Source organism: Camelus ferus, chromosome 32 (genome assembly GCF_009834535.1).
Source record: "Camelus ferus isolate YT-003-E chromosome 32, BCGSAC_Cfer_1.0, whole genome shotgun sequence".
Taxonomy (NCBI): domain Eukaryota; kingdom Metazoa; phylum Chordata; class Mammalia; order Artiodactyla; family Camelidae; genus Camelus; species Camelus ferus.
The window spans coordinates 10,863,958-10,881,384 of record NC_045727.1 but is presented as its reverse complement, the minus strand read 5'-3'; the positions used below and the strand labels follow the sequence as shown (position 1 = coordinate 10,881,384).

At 53.2% G+C, this 17,427-nt stretch overlaps 2 protein-coding genes across 7 annotated transcripts; both read left to right on the top strand.

Moving 5' to 3' along the window:
* The first annotated feature begins 7,965 nt into the window (after nucleotides 1–7,965).
* Nucleotides 7,966–14,210, top strand: TMEM191C (transmembrane protein 191C). Of its 6 annotated transcripts, XM_032472125.1 has the most exons (11): nucleotides 7,966–8,013; nucleotides 9,261–9,647; nucleotides 9,772–9,895; nucleotides 10,092–10,142; nucleotides 10,251–10,328; nucleotides 10,539–10,595; nucleotides 10,677–10,736; nucleotides 10,878–10,942; nucleotides 11,025–11,097; nucleotides 11,297–11,337; nucleotides 11,433–11,665. In XM_032472125.1, exons 2-11 carry the CDS (start codon nucleotides 9,493–9,495, stop codon nucleotides 11,635–11,637), a joined length of 909 nt encoding a protein of 302 aa, XP_032328016.1. In that variant the 5' UTR covers nucleotides 7,966–8,013; nucleotides 9,261–9,492; the 3' UTR covers nucleotides 11,638–11,665. The 6 variants fall into 6 exon arrangements, with proteins under 6 accessions (XP_032328016.1, XP_032328014.1, XP_032328011.1 ...); XM_032472123.1 differs by having other exon boundaries at nucleotides 9,261–9,895; nucleotides 11,433–14,210; XM_032472120.1 differs by having other exon boundaries at nucleotides 9,261–9,895; nucleotides 10,092–10,328; nucleotides 11,433–14,210.
* Nucleotides 8,761–9,067, top strand: LOC102521949 (transmembrane protein 191A; the record flags this gene model as incomplete). The annotated part of the gene is given in 3 exon segments (XM_014552686.1): nucleotides 8,761–8,810; nucleotides 8,812–8,857; nucleotides 8,918–9,067. Coding segments are annotated over 3 exon segments (246 nt in total), but the record flags the coding sequence as incomplete, so codon positions are not given.
* Nucleotides 14,211–17,427: the final 3,217 nt, after the last annotated feature.

Genomic DNA, 17,427 nt, shown 5'->3' with positions numbered 1-17,427 from the left:
CTCACCTCCACCCTGGCAACGGGAGGGGCTCACTGGGCCGGTCCTTACCAACACAGACGGTGCAAACACTCTGAACAGTGTTGTTTTTGTATCAATATGTTTGTGCAGTGATGAATGTATTTATTTCTCAGACTTGGGGAGAGCGGGCGGCAGGCCGGGCTCCGCCACCGCACGCTCCCGCCAGACCCAGCCCGTCACAGGGGCTCCTCCAGGATTGCAAAAAAGGTAGAGGAAAAGACGAACCTCTAAGCAAATACGAATCTCAGAGACTCGCAGCATAGCCATACTCCTCAGCCTGTGAAACGAACAATCTGGACCCAGACGGACTTTCAGAACCTCACGCAGCCGTGCGTTACCGTCCGTCGCCACTCGGGGGCGCTGGGCCGTCCCTTCCGCGCCGCCCCCGCCCCCACCGTCAGTATTCACTGGATTCGCCGCGTGCAGGAGTGCGATCTGGGCCGGGCCGGCTGGGCAGGCAGACCCCAGCCGCCCCCCTCCCCCCGAGGCCGTCCTGAGTTGGGGTGAGGCCTGGGCAGCCAGGAGAGCAGGGCTGAGGGCAGGGCGGCTGCATCCGTCCAGTCCCCTTGGCTTGGGGGACGAAAGCAGAGGCGCCCCGTCTTAGAGCAGACCAGGGATCTCAGCCCTGCCGTGCCCGCTGCAGGGACCAAGGCCCTGTCCAACCCCAGGGTCACGTGGGCGTTACTAAACCTGTGAATCCGATCCCAGGAGGGGGTGGGGTGGAGCGGGGCCTGACCAGAGCCTCAGTCTGACATTCCAAAATCGGGTGTGCGTGTGCGCTGCCCAGGACCCCCTACCTAGGGCCCCCAGATTGTCACCCCACTTTAACTTTCTACCGGGAACCCCTCCCCCTACCTCACCTTGCTATTTATTGCTGTAATTTATTGACCTCAAAAATGCTGCATAACAGACCTCACTCGGGGCAGAGAGGATCTCCAGGGCTCCCCCCCTCCACTTGGCGGGGCCCCGTGGGGCCAGGTGCTGAGGGGATCCTCTCTGTCCCCCACCCATCACTTGCTTTCCCCTCCCCCATTGGGGGACCCCAGGCTGGGCATTGGCCCACTCACAAATACCTCGAGGGGGAGGGGAGGGATGGGGTTATAGCTGTTTTGTTTAATCAGAACTGGAAGAGGGATCATGTCCTATAAGCCCTTCCCAGAAAGGAGGAGGGAACCGTGATCGCACTCCTGCACCGGCCACCGCCGCTGTCAGTCATAACATTGAGTTCACTTCCCGCGAGAGTTTGGATAAATTCAGGTCAGAGCTGCAGGTATGCAGCCCTCAAGTGTCATGGTAAAGCAGCCACCAATCTCTCCATTCAGAAGCGTGCAGTCTTAATGTACAGTGATGAGAAACTGTTATTTTATGATCTTTTCATTAAAAGCTTGATTGAAGACTTTCGCGTGGAGCCTCTGTTCTCTGACTGTTCTCGACAAATGACAAACTGCTTTCCTTGGTCTGTCAACTTCCAGGACCTAGAAGGGTGGGAGCCGGGGTGGGCATCTGTCCGCCATGGGCCTGAGGGTGGGTTTCAGAGGGGCCAGGCCCTCACTTGGTGGCGTGTGCACATCCTGAGCAGGGCACTGGGGTCGGTGTCTTCCTGGGCAGTGTTGGCCCAAGCTGGCCAAGAAAGTTTGGGAAGCAGCATGTGTGTAGACGGGGTGTGGACCTGGTGGCCTAGATGAAGACCCCAGAGTCCGGCTGGGACAGGGGAGGGCTCTTTCCTGTCCATTGCTCCTTCCTGCTGCTTGGCCTTGGGGTTGCTGGGGGGTGTTGAGGAAGAGGGAATCATCTTAGTCTGAAGGGATGGGGACAGTAGAGTGGAGGACTGTCCCTCCTGGCCACCAGGGTGGAAATCGCAGGCTGAGTGAAGATCCTGGAGGAGGAGCAGGGGTGGGGCTGGGAGGGTGGTGGCCATCTTAGATCTCCGACTCCATAGACTGTGGGTGTCTGAGTGGCTGCAGGGCCAAGGGATGTGGCCATCACTTCTCTAAATCTTGGTAAGTTCTGTTCAATGTTTTAAGTTCTTTTTTTTTTTTTTTTTTTTTTTTGCTTTTACCAGAGCACTACCTAAATGCAGTTTAAATAATCAAATGTTTCTTTAAAGGCTTGAAACAAAAAATAGTTTCTTGTACTTCCAAGTCCAGCCCCACATTATGCAGGTAACCCCAGAGTCTGGACTTAGGATAGGTGAAAATTTTACTTTGTTTATGCCCTCTTCCTCTTCCCTATGCCGCGAATAGTAATCAGATGTGTAGTGTAACCTGGGGGTTGGCAAACTTTCTGAGAAGTAGCCAGATTGTAAATGTTAGGCTTGGTGGGCCGTACTATCTGGTGACTCACCTCTGTGGTCACAGAGCCTAAGCAGCAGTGTGAGCAGACGGGCGTGGCCGTGTTCCATCCAATTTCGTTTACAAGAAGTGGTGCGGTGTGGTCGGCCAACACAGCTTAGTTATCTCAGACAATTTGTTCACCACTCCTGAGGTTCCTCCAGGTTTAATAATGATCCTTTTTTTCAGTTGCTCAGTTTGATTTGAGTCTGTCTTTCCTCGCTCTCTGACTGAAATGCCTCCCAGCACAGTTTTTCACAGAGCTTATCTGTCCTGTCATTTTTTCTCTGGCATATCTATTCCAGAGCCTGCTGTTCTGCACAGGTTGGGCTGGAGTCCTGCCTTTCTGCCTCTTTTCTTGGATGCTTCAGTGGCATATTTCCTGCAGTACCATGCTGAGAAAAGAACACACAGAAGGTAGCTTTTTTGAGATGTAAAATGTTGAAAATGCTTTTAGGTGTCATGTAGTTGATAGTTGGGCTGGGTATAGAATTGTCAGTTGGATTTCACTTTCCTGCTGAGTATTAAAGGGGTTGCTCCACTGGCTCCTACCTTCTCACAAAACAAGACCTCCAGCCCCCTTAGTACGTGACCAGACTTCCTCCCTGGAAGCTTCTGGTGTGGTCTCTCCACTTTGAGACTGTTTGTCTGTATGTTGGGCTGGGCGTGTTGTGAGCAAATGCTTACCAATTTTTAAAGCTTCTCAGTAGTTATTTTTAATTTTCTTTCTTCCTTCATTGTTGCATTTTGTTCTCTTTTCATGGCTGTGATTGCTAAGGAAATTGTAATTTTTGGACAGTTTCTTCTGTTTCTTGCATTGTATCTAGATGCCTTTTGGATCCACTTTTGGTTTGTTTTTATCCTAGTCTTTAAGTTTAAATGCTTTCCTCAAATGCTGGGTGACCTTGGCAGTTTGTTCCTATCAGGATGAGGCCCTAAAAAGCTGCTTGGAACCAATCCAACCATTCCCTAAGGTGTGTGGGTTTCGTCAAACTCACCTAGCAGGTGTGATGGAGGGAAGGAGACAGTGTCCCACACACGGCTGAGTAAGTCAGGCCTGGTCAGGGAGTCATTCTGTGAGTGGAGGTCAAGGATGGGGGTTTGAGTGGTAGGGACCGCTGTTTTCTAACATGTTTTGTTTAAAACATTACTCTTTCCAAAAGCTATCTGACCCCGGTGGTTCTCAGTCTTGTGCTGGGGGAAGGGTGGGGGGTGGGGAGGTTTGAGCCAACAAAAGGGGTGGGGTAGGAAAAGAGCTCCCTCAGTCCCAAGAAAAAGGGAAAGATGCGGAGGAAAGGCTAGGGAGAGTGAGCCAGAGACTGGCCCGTCTTCACGCCTGAGGGGGTGTCCCCAAAGCTGTGTATTTTGGGAAATGTTTCCCATGGGCCTTCTGCAAGGACCTTTTCTGAATTTAAATGTAAAGGAAGCAGGTGGCTGGCTCCTTCCCAAACCCGGGGGTGCCAGGCATGTTCTTAAAGGTCTCAGTGCCATCGAATGTTACTGCTGCTGGTTCCGAGAGGCCACCCCTGCCTCAAGGGGCACCTGGGGACATTACAGAGTTTGCTCAGGGCAGGTTTTTTTGGTTCCTGTGGTTTAGGATGTTAACTGGACTTAACATGGGGACCATTTTGCAAAGTGCGTCCTTCCACGACGTCTCTTATCACATGTCCACACTGCTGCTGCCTTGGCCACAGGCCGCAGCAGAGGTGCATGGTGCAGTGGGTCGTGGCCACCAGGAGCCTGTGGTAACTGTGGAGGGGTTGGGAAGATGACAGTGTTTCCATCTTGGGCGCAGGAGACACCGGACCTGGCCAGGGGGCCCTAAAACCTGCCCACGTTGGGATTCTACAGGCAGTGGTCCCTGGGCCTTGGGGAAGTGGGCAGTGCTGTCCCCAATCCCCCTTCTCTGTCGTGCCAGTGGGCTGTCAGCACGAGCCCTTAGAGCTGGTCTTCCCGTGTCCCCACAAAGCCTGTCCACTGTCAGGGACGCAGACCACAGCCTTCAAGAGCAGCGTGAGGGAGCCGCCGACCACCTCTGTCCCTGGTAGGAGGCGATGTGCGAGGCCCCGTCCCAGCCAGGCTCCTTTCACAGTGAAGAAGGTGATGGAGACAGTTGGAAAATGCATCCCGGCAGCTTGAGAACCACACTGCCGGGAGGGAGTTTCAGGGTGGGATGTTGCCAGGGAGTGTGTCCCCGGGAAGCTGACGTTGGGGTTGGGATGAGGCCTGAAGGAATTGAGGGGAGAGGCCAGGCAGGGGGAGGAGCAGGTGGAAAGGCCCTGTGGCAGGCGTGTCTGAGGAGCAGCAGGAGGCAGGTTCCGGGCTGTGCCCAGCCAGGGAGGTCATGTGGGGATTTGGATTTGTGCCCTGGGAGTCGGGCTGGTCCTTGGGCTGCTGTGGGGATACAGGGCGAGAGTAGGCTATTTGGGGGTGCTGCAATGATCCAGTCCAGAGCAATGGCCTGGCCCGAAGAGGTCGGAAGTTGGAGACTTCGTTTTGTATTTAAACCTATTTAGCAAGCACTTCTGTGTCACTTGCTGTATGTGTACCAGTAACGTCTCAAGTGCTCTGCAGACAGCAGCTTGCTTACTCTTGGAGACAGTCCTGGCAGGGTAGGTGACATCTCCATTTACAAGCTTGGAAGTGGAGGGACAGGTAGGGCAGGGATGGGCGATGGAAGAGTCCCAGGTGTGGGCACCGGCCGGAGAAAGGGTGCAAGGGGGCATCAAGGTTTCCAGGGCAACAGCTTAGGGGGCAGGACTAACTGATGGGCCATAGCGGCCGTGCGGGGTGTCAGGAGCCCCTGATGGGGCTCCAGGGGGCTGCATGGGCAGGGAGTCCCCACTTGAGGTGGGGTTCGGAGAGACTGAACCCCAGGACCCTGGGTGAGATCTGCAGGTGGGGAACAGCCCGGGGCCCAAGGGGACAGAAAGGAGAGCATGGGTCACCCGGCGGACTGCAGCCAGCAGGTGTCTCAGGGAAAACCAAGAAGTGGCTGTTTCTCTGAGGGGCTGTGACTCGAGGAAGCAAAGCTGGAATGCTGGCTCTCTCCCCTCGTCTCCCGGTGCAGACAAGGGTCTTTAACCAGGAGGCCGAGGTCTGCCTCCTTTGGGTGAACCCTGGGGATCGGGGGCCACCTCACCTCTGTCCAGGGGGCCCGGCTTCAGGCGAGCCCCGGGGCCTCCCCACAGGGCAAGCTGGGAGCTGGTTGGCACTGGTCACATAGGTGGCCGGGGGCCCATCTTCCAAAAGTGCCACTTGAGACTGGACCCTCCTGTGCTGGAGACCAACAGGGAGTCTCCGCTTGCTGCTGGGATGGCCGCCCTCGGGCTGAGGGGTCCTTGTCCAGATGCCGTCATTTGGGGGTAGTTTCACCTTCCTGGCATCCTTCTTCCTTCAATTACAACTATTTATTTTTCTTACCAAAGCAACAGATGTCGACTGGGAAAAAACAAAACATCCCTAGGTTTGCAAAAAGGAGCAAATAAGAAAGCTCTTGGTGGCGGGAGGGTATAGCTCAGTAGCAGAGCGCATGCTGAGCATGCATGAGGTCCTGGGTTCAATCCCCAGTACCTCCATTAAAAAAAAAAGAGAGAGAGAGAGAAGGAAAGAAAGCTCGTCATCTATCTGTCCCAGTGACGGGATGTCTAACTGTTAGGTGCACAGAGAGCCGTGTCAGACAGGACCCCGGAAACCAAGCGCTCGGGGATACTGCTGCATGTGTAGGCAACAGCATATGCAGAGTTTGGAGCCATGAAAGCACATGGTCTGTTTAATGGACTGAGGCGGGTTTGGGGTGTCTGGACTGGAGAGTGATGGCTGGTGGGCAGGGCCCACATGTGCAGGACCCTGTGCTGCTATTTGACACCTCTCAGTTTACTTAAATCTGTTTTCTGTGATCCGGGAAAAAATGTTTCAAATCCAAAAAACAGGGCTCTGCACCACAGGCACAGATTTTATCATTGTTCTGTCTCTGACTGGGACATTTATTGAGCGCCTAGCCCCACATGGATATTCTCATGAGACTGTGCACAGAATGGGAAACTCCCGCACCCAGGCCTGGTGACGCGGGCGGTGGCACTCGCAGAGCTGCCCCTCCAGGCAGGGCGCTCACACAGCCGGCAGCTGAGGAGTGTGCGCACTGGCGTTATGCGGGTTGCTTGAAAATTCTCTCAGCTGTTTTATATGTTTGAAAATGTTCACAAGTTCATAAATTTCACAAAGCCTGAACATTCAGAAATGCTGGGGAAAAATGTAGCCTACACATGTTGGGCTGTTGATAATCAACCAAAATTTCAAAAGTACCAAAGGACGCAGAAGTTTAGGGCAGGGCGGTGCAGGGTGGTGGGTGAGCCCTTCCTAGGCTGTGCCCTGTCCCCCCGCCCTCATGGTGTTGCCCTGGTGGATACCCTGGAAGGCTGCTCCTACCCAGCTTAGGGGAGTGGGGCCCGCAGAGAGAAGGACCTTGAACCTGAGTCCTGGGGGAGGGGCAGAGATGTACCAGTGGGAAGACAGGCAGCTGCTTCTGGCGGGTCACTGAGAGCAAAGGGCAGAGGCACTGCAGCCAGGGGGTCTGTTTCCATGGTTCCTGTTGCCCACACCCGGCCTGGCCCCCGGGCTTCATTAGGGGACCAAGTGGGTGGGGAGGGGTCAAAGGGCCCCTCAGCTCATTCTCCACAGCTGCAGTAACCCCAGAGGGGGTGCCCAGCTTCTCTCTCCAACTCAGACAGGGTGGAGGCTGCCCCTGCCTGGCTAGCTGTCATTGCTGAGCCTCAGTTTCCCTAACCATAAAATGGGATCATGATACCTACCCAGCGTGGGTGGTGGGGGTCGTGGGGACATGACAAGGCAGTGGGAAGTGGCTGTGGGGGACTCCAAGGGCACAGGGCTGCCCAACACGACTGATCAAAGTGCCTCCAGTAGAGTTGTCAGCAAATACTCTCTCTAGGAGCCACATGAAAATGTAAAAGGAAATGAGTGGAACAGATTTGAATGTTTCATCCAGCCCAGTATACTCAAAATACTTCAATATGTAATTGATATAAAAATTATCAATGAGATGGTTCTTTGTGGGGCCACATCTCAATCTGGACTCGGGACTCAGGTGCTTAGTGCCATGGTCCAGGGCTGTACATCCAGCAGTGAAGAGGGAGTGCCCAGCACTGGAGTCAGCAGTGGTGCCGGGCTCGGTGCTCAGTGCCCTAGCCATGTGAACCATGGGCCGCCTCAGCCCTACGAGGGAGAGTCTGGTAATAACCCCACTTTACAGGTGAAGAAATTGAGGCACAGAGGCTGGAGCCCAGCCTCAAGGCACAGAACTGTGGGGAGCTTTGCACTTACATTTGCCCCTCCTCCTACCTGCCCGGGCCAGGCCTCCACCATCCCAGGCTTAGCACCAGGAACAGCAGCCAGGACTGTGGGTAGGGTGGCAGCTAGCCTGGCAGCACAGTGGTACCCCAGTTTCTTCCCATCTCAACACCCACCTTTGTCTTGGTTGCATTCCTATTTGCTTTAGGAATGAGTGTGTGCCCTAGTTCTGGCTCATGAGAGGTGAGGGAACATCTAAAGAGACACCTGTGAGTGTGCTAATTGACTTCCTCTTTTAGGGCCCTCATGTTTACAAGGTGGCTGCAGCAGTTCCAGCCATCACATGCAGACAAATCAGGTAGGCAATAAAGCTAATATCCCCTCCCCCCATCTTTTTATATTGAGGCAGACCTCCCAGAAACTCCCACCCAGTGGACTTCCTCTCCTGACTTTCACAGGCAGAATCCTACGAGGCAGCAAGACAAACACCATAGTGGCTTTAGACCAAGCCCTGCTTTACACCTGGGGCTAGGATAGGCCAGGCCTGGCACCTGACAAGAGCAAGCCTTTGGGAAGGAGAACACTAAGGGGCTTGTTCTGGCAAGAAGGAAAGGGAGCAGGTAGCTTTAGGGTAGGAGACCAACTGTATCTGCATACTCTTCAGATTTTCCTATTTCTGCTTCCTGCTTCATTGTAGGTCCACCAGCACTGTTAGCCTTTAGCCAGAGGGTCATTCTCTTTTCTTAAAACCTTAAAGGAGGGGAGAGGGTATAGTTCAGTGGTAGACCATGTGCTTAGCATGCACAAGGTCCTGGGTTCAATCCCCAGTACCTACATTAATAAACAAACAAACAAACAAACCTAATTACACCCCCCCAAAAACAGTTAAGGAAAAAAATTTAGATTAAAAAAAAAACCTTAAAGGGAAGGCTGCTATACTTCCTCCTTGCTGTAATGTTTGCTGTACATCTTTACCAGGTAGCCTTCATCAGGTCTGAGTCCCTTACTCTCCCTCTTTGAACTATCCACAGATGTGGAGCTCAGCCACGTGTTCCACATCTGTTGAAATGCACAACTGAAATGATGGTGTCCTGTCTCTTTTGTCCATGTGGTGAATGACATCAAATTTCTGAGTTTGAACAGTCTCTGGAAGAAACTGCCTGGTTTCCATGTACCTTTTTTTTTATACCCCTTTGGATTTGGTTAGCTAATTATTTAGGATTTTTGCATCCAGCTTTATAATTGAAATCGGCCAAAGATAGGTAGATTTTAAAAGGACAAGTTTACCTACAATTTCACCAAACAATGAAATAGCTTGTCTTTCTCTTGTTTCCTTTAAAGATCTTCCCCATGTACTTTACAATCTTAGTTATTTTAGCATAAATGCTAAATCATATTCTTTTTTTCACTAGACATCAGCATGTCTTTGCATGCCACATAATACTAGAATACCTCATTTAAATAATTATTGTTGTTTCCTTTTGGTGATGACTGTAACTAACCATTTCAATGAACCACTTAATGCACTGTGGTTTTTAAAATTTTCTTCCAGGAATAAGTGCCCAGAAGTGGATCACTGGGTCAAAAGACGTGAATATGTTACAGATTCTGATCTCCTTTCCACAAGTAGAGACGATCAGTTGGCAGTGCCCCCGCAGCGCCGGGGAACAAGCCCGCCTCACCTTCCTGCTTCAGAGGTGAGTACCCACTAGCCCTGCGTGGTCCGGCCGTGGCACTTGTGCGGCGGTTCTGAAGTGGCCCCGCGTTCCGCCGGCCCGTGTGCGCCCTTTGTGACGCGGCCGGGGGGCCCGGGCGGCGGGGCGGGCAGAGCCGGGCCATGGCCGAGGCGCAGGAGCTGCTACTGCAGCTGCAGAAGGACAACCGCGACGGGCGCCTGAGGAAGCAGGAGCTGGAGGAGCTGGTGCGCGGGCTCGAGGCGGAGAGCGAGAGCCTCACCGCGCGCCTGCAGGACCTGAGCGAGCGCGAGCGCAGGTGCACGGCTGCTCGGCCGCCTCCGGGCACCGGGAGGGAGCGGCCGGCTTCCGGGCGTGGCCCCAGGGGGCTTCTCGACTCCACCCAGTTCCAGGGCCGCGGGACCTCAGTTTTCCCTCTGCAGCCTGCAGCGGCGGCGGAGCCAGGCGGCGCGGGCCCTGTGCGGGGAGGCGCGGGAAGCGGCGCGGGAGCGCGCGGAGCGGGTTCGCGGTCGGCTGGAGGCGGTGGAGCAGCGCAAGCGGGACCTGGTGGGGGAGGGGCCCTGGCTGTGGTGGGGCGGGGCCTGTAAAACGGGAGGGGCCTCTCGCAGGGCAGGGACTTGCCGAGTGGGCGGGCCACGAGGGGTGTGGCCTGGTGAGAGGGCGGGCCTTGGATTGGGCGGGGCCTGCCGAGGGGGCGGGGACCTCGGAGAGGCCCGGACCGCCCCCTCGATCCTGCCCGCAGGAGCAACAAAACCTGCAGCTGCAGGAGCAGTGGGAGGAGCTGTCAAGTCAGGTACAATCTCTTGCTTCCCCTGGGAAGCCCCGCCCCTTTCCCACCTCTACCTCCCAGGATCGGTCCCTCCCCCAGCCAAGGCCCCGCCCTCACAAGCGCCACCCCCAGCTCTTCTACTACGGAGGAGAACAGCTGAGTCAGCAGCGCGCAGAACAGCAGCTCGGGACCCAAATGGTGGCGTTGCAGGTGCTTCGGCGGGGCCCCGAGGGCCGGAGCAGTGGCGTGGGCAGGGCTTTGACAGACTGGGGGCGGGGCCTGGGCACGCGGGCGGGGCGTGGGCAGGGCCATGAACACCTTGACGCGGCGCCGGGGCGGGGTCCTGAGGGCTCGAGGTGGGTTGGGGCGCGGTGGGTGCAGTGAGTGCCGGGCTCCTGACATCACTGGATACTCCGGAAGAAACAACTGGAGCTGGTGGAGGCCAAGCACGCCATGCAGGCGGAGGCCCTGCGGCAGGTGCGGGCGGAGCCGAGGCCGGGTCTGGGCAGGTGCAGGAGGGTGGAGAGGGATGAGTCTAATCAGCGCTCCCCGCATCAGAGCGCACGGCGAATGGAGGAGGCCTGGGCCAGCTTCCAGGAGCAGAGCGGAGTACTGCAGGTGCCGCCCCCGTCCGCTCTGAGAGCCGCTCACCTCAGACCCCACTGGGGCCTCCACCCATTTCCTCCCCGGAGCTGAGGCAGCCCGCCCCGGCCCCACCGAGGTCTTCCTCGGTGTGAGGCCTCACTCCCCCTCTTCCAGGAGCTGCAGGGGAAGGTGATGGAGGCGGCGGCTGCGCTGGACGCCTCACGGGGCGGCCTGGAGCAGTAAGGGGGTTAGGACTGCCGGGTGTGGTGGGGTGAATGTGGGGGCCGGACAGAGAGCCCATTCCGATGTCTGTCCGTGCAGGTGCGACTCACAGCCTCGCCGGGGGCAAGACTGCGCGGGGTCGCTTATGGAGGAGGTGGCCAAGGCGGACTGCGTGAGCGCGGGCCCAGGCGGGGGCGGGCTGGCTCCGGGATCTGCCCCGTGGGACCACCCACCACGCGGGCCACGCCCCCACAGTACCACGCCGCGCTGAGCCACGCACCGATGAAGCCCGCCCCTTCACGGGCCCAGATCCAACGGCGTCATGCCCCAGCCTCCGCGCTGGGTTGGACGCCGCTCCCTTTTCCCCGCAGGAGAACCGGCTGTTCGGCGGCGCGGGAGCGACAGGCATCAGGTGAGCCAGCGGCGGGCACGGGGCGCGGGCCTGGGGTCTGGGGCGCGTCCCGTGCCCCGTCACGTCCCGTCTGCCGGTGCGTCTTCGGTCCGCAGGCTGTGGGCGCTCGGCGCGCTGCAGACGCTGCTGCTGCTCCCGCTGGGCGTCCTGGCACTGCCGCTCCTCTACCTGGCGCTGGTGAACCCGTCCGCCCTCCGCCGCGGGCTCGCGCGCCCTGGCTCGGACGCCGCCCTGCGCCGCCTGCGCTACACGCTGGCCCCGCTGCTGGAGCTGCGCCCGCGCGGACTGCTGCCTGCCTAGCACATCACGCCGGCCGCGGCCGCCTGCACCCAGTCTCCCGCGTGTTTTTTGGGCGCAGGCGCGGGGAGATTTGTGGGGAGAGGGGAGAAGGGGAAGAGGTTGTCGGGGGAGAGGTCGGGCTGGTGGAGGCGGGGAGACGCGGGGGTGGTAGTTGGGAGACGCCGGAGGGAAAGAGGGGAGGGGCGGCTGCAAGAGAGACTCGAGACGCCGGGGCGGGGGTGTGGTGTGTCTCGGGCCAAGTGGGCGACGCCCCCCGTCCAGCGGACCTTGGTCTCTAGAGGCTGCCGAACCCTCGTCTCCCGTAGCCCCGCCGCCCACTCGGAAGGGGGCCGAATCGCTACTAAACCTGGTCTCCCGCTGGCGAGGCGAGCCGAGCCCGCGGCGCTGGCCGGCGGGTCCCCGCGAAAGTCCGCATGGTGGTTCTGGGTCTCGAGGCGCCTCTCGTTGTTCCCCGGTGCCGGGCCGCCGGCGTCCTCCCGTCGTCGTGCGCGCTCACCGCCTCGGTCTTCGCGGGCATCGTTGTCTTTCGGTGAAGTGTACCGCTTAAGGGAGATGGACCTAGTTTCACTTTGATGCAGACGGTGCTCTGCTTTCATTATTTACCTTTTTCGTGGTGAACTTGCTCTGGGTGAATCTCTGGTGCACAGATACATGGGGTTTTGCTCTGGCCTTTATGAAATAGTTTTCTTATTGATTTCTACGTGTTCTTTAGTCATTTTTGGGTTAACTTTATGGGCTTTGTATCAGTTTTATCACATTTAAGAATTGTGCGTTGTGTCCTAAGAAAATCCATTCTTGCCTGGAAGTCATAAAGATAGTCTCATACTCTAGATACTTTTCATTGGTGTAAACATTTAGTTTGTCTGGTCATTATAACATTTTGCTTATGGATTCATCCATAGATGGGCATTTGGGTTGTTTCCACTTTTTGGAATAATGCTGCAGTGAACATGGGTGTAGAAATATGAGTCCCTGCATTTACTTCTTTTGGGGTATATATATATCCATAAGTGGAAATGCTGGATTATATGATAATCCTGCTTATTTTTTAAAAGGAATTTCCATAAGGCGTCACCCAGCGTCTGGACATCCTCCACGACATTAGCTGTTTTCTGTCTTTTTTTCTTTCTTTTTTAATAATAGCCATCCTAATGAGTGTGATTTTTTTTTCACTTTCAAGTTTTACACATTGTATTCTCTAATTTTTCTAATTTATAATTACAAAGTCAATCCATAAAACAAGATATCTTCGGGAAGCCTAGCTTTTTTTCCGTGCCCTCGACCCTGTTGCCTCCATTCTCTTGGACAAACACTTGATTTTTTTTTTCAGGACTCTTTTTTTCCCTTAATAATTCAACTGTGTACAGTCACCCTCCCCTTTCCCGCCAGCACAGCGCCGCCGCACTCAGGCTTCTTGAGCGTCTTGCAACAACTCCTTCAGGCAGCGTTGAGGGGTGGTCGTGTCATACACCAGTCACCATAGTGATGGGGGTGGTCCCCTGCTACCTCTGCGTGGAGCCTTTTGCAAACGTCTTTTTGTATTTTGCCAGAGATCTTTGAGCTCCAAGCCTCAGAGTGGGACTGTGAGGCAAGGGTGACCACACGCATGATAGTGTGAGATCCCCCCTCATTTCTGGGTTTCCCTGTGGCATTCCCGCCCTCATGGGGCCCTCCCCCTCCCCAGAGCATTGCCTATGGTATGTGTGGTCCGTCTGATGGGGAAAAAGGACATCAGGGTAGTTTTCATTTACATTTATGAGAAGTCGTTGGTACAGTGGTGAGCATAGCTGCCTTCCAGTTACATTTATGACCAAAGTTGAGAATATTTTTGGTATCTGAGGGCCAGGTGCATTTTCTTTGCTGTAGACTATTTGCTCCTCTTAAACATGTAGGCTCGCAGGGGCTCCTCAGTTTTTTCAAAGCTCTTTTCCAGGAGCCACTTGAGCTTTGAGATCTGTGGCGAGAGTAGTCCCGGGTGTGTCTCTCTGTTCCTGGTGCTCTTTTGCCGTCCACACGTTGGGCAACAACTCACTTTCCTATGTGGATCCTGGATTTGGGGGGGAAGTGTCCCCCATTTGTGGGTTACTAACGAGTCCCAGCCTCTGCTCTGCTGCGGACTCAGGGACTTAGCAGGGTTTGTACTGGGAGGATCTTTTGCATTTCTGTGGTCATTTTACATTTGGCTTGTCAATTGCCACAAAAAGCCTGGGATTTTGGTTGGGATCACACTGAATTTAAAGATCAGTTTGTAGAGAAACGTCTAGGACATGTCTCTCTCCGATGTTAATTTCTCTCAGTGTTGTGTGTTTCTAGTGCAGAGGTCTAGTGCGACTTTCAATTTATCCTTAGGGATTTTATGTTCTGAGCCTTATTACATGTGGTATAGGTTTTTTTTGTTTTATTTTCCAACTGTTCTGTGTGCGTAGAAATATAACCCATTGCCTTACATTGACTGTGTAAACTGTGATATTGCTGAATTACTCCCTTATTAGCTCTTTTAACTTCTCTGTAGTTTCCTTGGGATTTTATACACAATCTTATCATCTGTGAAGCAGGGCAGTCTCTCTCCTTCCTCCCAGTCTGGGTATCCCTGGCCACACCCAGTACAATGCTGATTAGAAGTGGTGAGAATGGGCACCCTCATCTTGCTCGGGATCTTGGAGGGGACACCGTTGGTATTTCATCACGAAGATGTTAACTGTGAGTTTTTCTTAGAGATGTTTATCAGATCGCGGTGTCCTCTTATTTCTAGTTTGCTGACTTTTTTTTAAAATCATTATGGATGGGTGTTGGATTTTGTCCAGTACTTTTTCTTCCCCCTGAAATGGCCTTTTGGTTTTCCTTCTCAAGTCTGTTCATGTGAAGGACACCAACTGCATCTTAAGTCAACCTTGCATTGCTGGGATGAGGCCCACTCGGTCACGATGTCCTTTTCGTACATCGAGCTCAGTTTGCTCATTTTTAGTTAAAGATTTCTGCATCTGTGTTCGTGAGAGGGATACTGCTCTATCGTTTCATTTTCTTGGAACATCCTTGTCTTAATATCAGGGCTTTGCTGCCCTCGTGAAAAATGAACTGGGAAGTGTGCTCGCTCCCCTCTTTTCTGTGTAATGTTGGCATTATTTCTTCCTTATACATTTATACCCATTTTGGCTTTATGATGAAAAAAATGACACCTTAGTAATTTTTTTTTAGCACAGAAAGACGCAGGAGTGGTCAGTGTGCGCGGCTCAGTGAATTCTCGTAGAGTAAGAAGGGTGCCAGCGCCTCGGTTCCCCCCTCCTTCCCAGTGCCTCCCTCCTTCGAAACTGTCCTGGGTTCGAATACCAGCAAGTAAGTGTGCCTCTTCCTGGACTTCAGATGCCATCACACAGGGAGGACCTTTTGTGTCTGGCTCTCCAGCCAAGCATCAGAGGGGTCGACCTCATTGTCTGCTGTACTTGCTCCTTTATGTCCTTTACTGCCTAGTTCTCTTCCGCATGAGCAACCACGATGATTGACCTCTCGTCCAGGGACATTTTGGTCATTTACAGGTTTTGTTTGTTAGGAGTAGTGACCTCAGGACATCCCTGTTCGTGTGTCCTGGGGCACGGATTTCGTACTTCTGCTGGGTACACGTGTGGGAGTGGAACTGCTGGGGATGAGATGCTCGGCCTTCCCGGACACTTGAGTTTCTGAAGTGGTTGGAGCAGCGGGCACACCAGCAGCAGCGTCAGAGTTCCGGGTGCTCCGCTTCCTCCCAACACTCGATGTCATCTGACTTTATATTTCAGGCACACATGTGGGTGGGTAGGTATCACACTGTGGTTTTAATTTGCATTTCCCTGATGACTAATGAAGTTGAACACCTTTTGTTATGTTTATTGGCTGTTTGGACAATCTCCTTTGTGAAATGTTTGTTCAGGTCTTTTGTTCATTTTTCTATTCAATTGTGTCTGATTTTTAGTAGTTCTTTGTGTATTCTGGATATAAGTCCTTTGAACAGATATATATCATTGCAAATATCCTCCCAGGTCTGTGGCATGCCTTTTCATATAGTTCAAGTTAATTTTTTCCCCTTTATAATTAGTGCCTTTTTTGGTTCTGCTCAAGAAGTCTTTGTGTATCCCGAGGTCATCAAGACATTCTCTTCTGTATTTTCTTTTAAAAGCTTTTAAAGTTTACCTTCAACAGTCCACCTGGAGTTGATTTTTATGTCTCGTGTGAGGCAGACCGTATGATTAAGTTATTTGTCTGTACTCAATACAATACCATTATTGCAAAGACCATCTTTCCCCGACTGCCCTGCAGCATCTGCGTGTATGTCAGTGTGTCCCCTGGATGTCACCTCCTCCACTGTCCCTTTGTCCTCCCCTGAGCCAACACATCACATTGTCTAAACTACTGTAGTTTAAGGACAAGTCTTGATACACAGGTTTGTGGGTCTTCTTTAAGATCCACATAGCTATATTTTGACCTTTGTGTTCCCATACAGATTTTAGACTTGCCAATTTCCACTCCAAAACTTTCTGGGATTTTGATTGGCGTTTGCAGTGAAACTACAGATCAGTTTGGGGAGAGCAAACATCTGTATAATGTTGAGTCTTCCAGTCTGCGAATACTTTACTGTTTGTTTAGATGTTCTTTCTCTAAGCCTGTGCAGTTTTCAGTATTTCTTATGAATCTTTCATTAGATTTACGTCTGGTGTTTGATGCTGTGGGATGCAGTTGTAAATGGTACTGTTTCCATTTCGTTTTTTGGGTTATGAGATACATGTACACACATGCACGACTGACTTTTGTATATTAGCCTTTACCCTGGACCTCCACCACAGAGTACATTCATAGGTCACTTTGGATTTTCATGCACACAAGTGCCATTTCCCAGCTTTATTTCTCCTCCAGACTCTTAAGCTGTTTCCTTTCACAGCCTGACTGGCTGGGCCCTCCAGTGCCGAAAGCTGAACAGCAGCCATGACAGATACACCGCCTTGTCTGGGGGACAGCTGTCAGTGTCAGTGTCACCTCTGAGCATCAGACGCTCACGTCAGGGAGGTGCCTGCTCTCAGACCAGCTTCATTTCGGGAACCCTTGTCCCGAGCGTGGACCGCACTTCCCCAAAACCCCTCAGAGGTGCCAGGCTCTTGGGTTGGTCTTTTTGTCTCCTGTGTCACCGAAAGAGGAGCTGTTTTTTTTTTTTTTTTTTTTTTTTGAGAGTTTAAACTTCATTTTGTTTTGAGTCTCTAAAGAGACCTCATTTTCTTGTCAGCTAATGGGTTTAGACTTTCTCCCCAGGAGAGTAAGTAGCATTTCCCACTTTTCAGGGTGTGTGATTTGCCACGTTGCCGGAACCTTGCATGTGGCATTTGACTGAGTTTCATTTTAGAGCCAATTTGACAAGCTTCCTGTCCAAGTCTCTGAAATCAGTTCTGCTGGGTGTGAATCATTTGTACTGTTCTATGCCGTGTCTGTCCTGCACGCCTTCCGCTCCTCCCCTTCCACCTGTCAGCTCTTTCTCCTGGAAGCTACGCAGTGTTGCGGTTTCCTTTCTGCTTGACCACCCCACCCCCGCAAATGACCTAGAGCGTTTGACTTGGACCAGCCCCTAGGGCCTTTCCGCCTGAATTCTGCCAGGTTCTGCTTCATAAATGTGCAATCACGTGATGACAGTGACTCTTTTCTTTTCATCTCAGGTCTCTTATTTAAATAAAAGTGCATCTCTCTCTCTCTCTTTTTTTTTTTAAAGGAACACATTTATTTATTTGGTGGGAGGAGAGCTAGATTTATTTATTTTAAAGAGGCAGTACTGGG

What these genes read in the sequence shown, in the direction of transcription:
- TMEM191C (XM_032472120.1), top strand. Translation starts at nt 9,493, where the DNA reads ATGGCCGAGGCGCAGGAGCTGCTACTGCAGCTGCAGAAGGACAACCGC. An exon ending in AGCAGCGCAAGCGGGACCTG is followed by an intron (nt 9,896 to 10,091) that starts GTGGGGGAGGGG and finishes TCCTGCCCGCAG; the next exon opens with GAGCAACAAAACCTGCAGCT. An exon ending in AGCAGAGCGGAGTACTGCAG is followed by an intron (nt 10,737 to 10,877) that starts GTGCCGCCCCCG and finishes CCCCTCTTCCAG; the next exon opens with GAGCTGCAGGGGAAGGTGAT.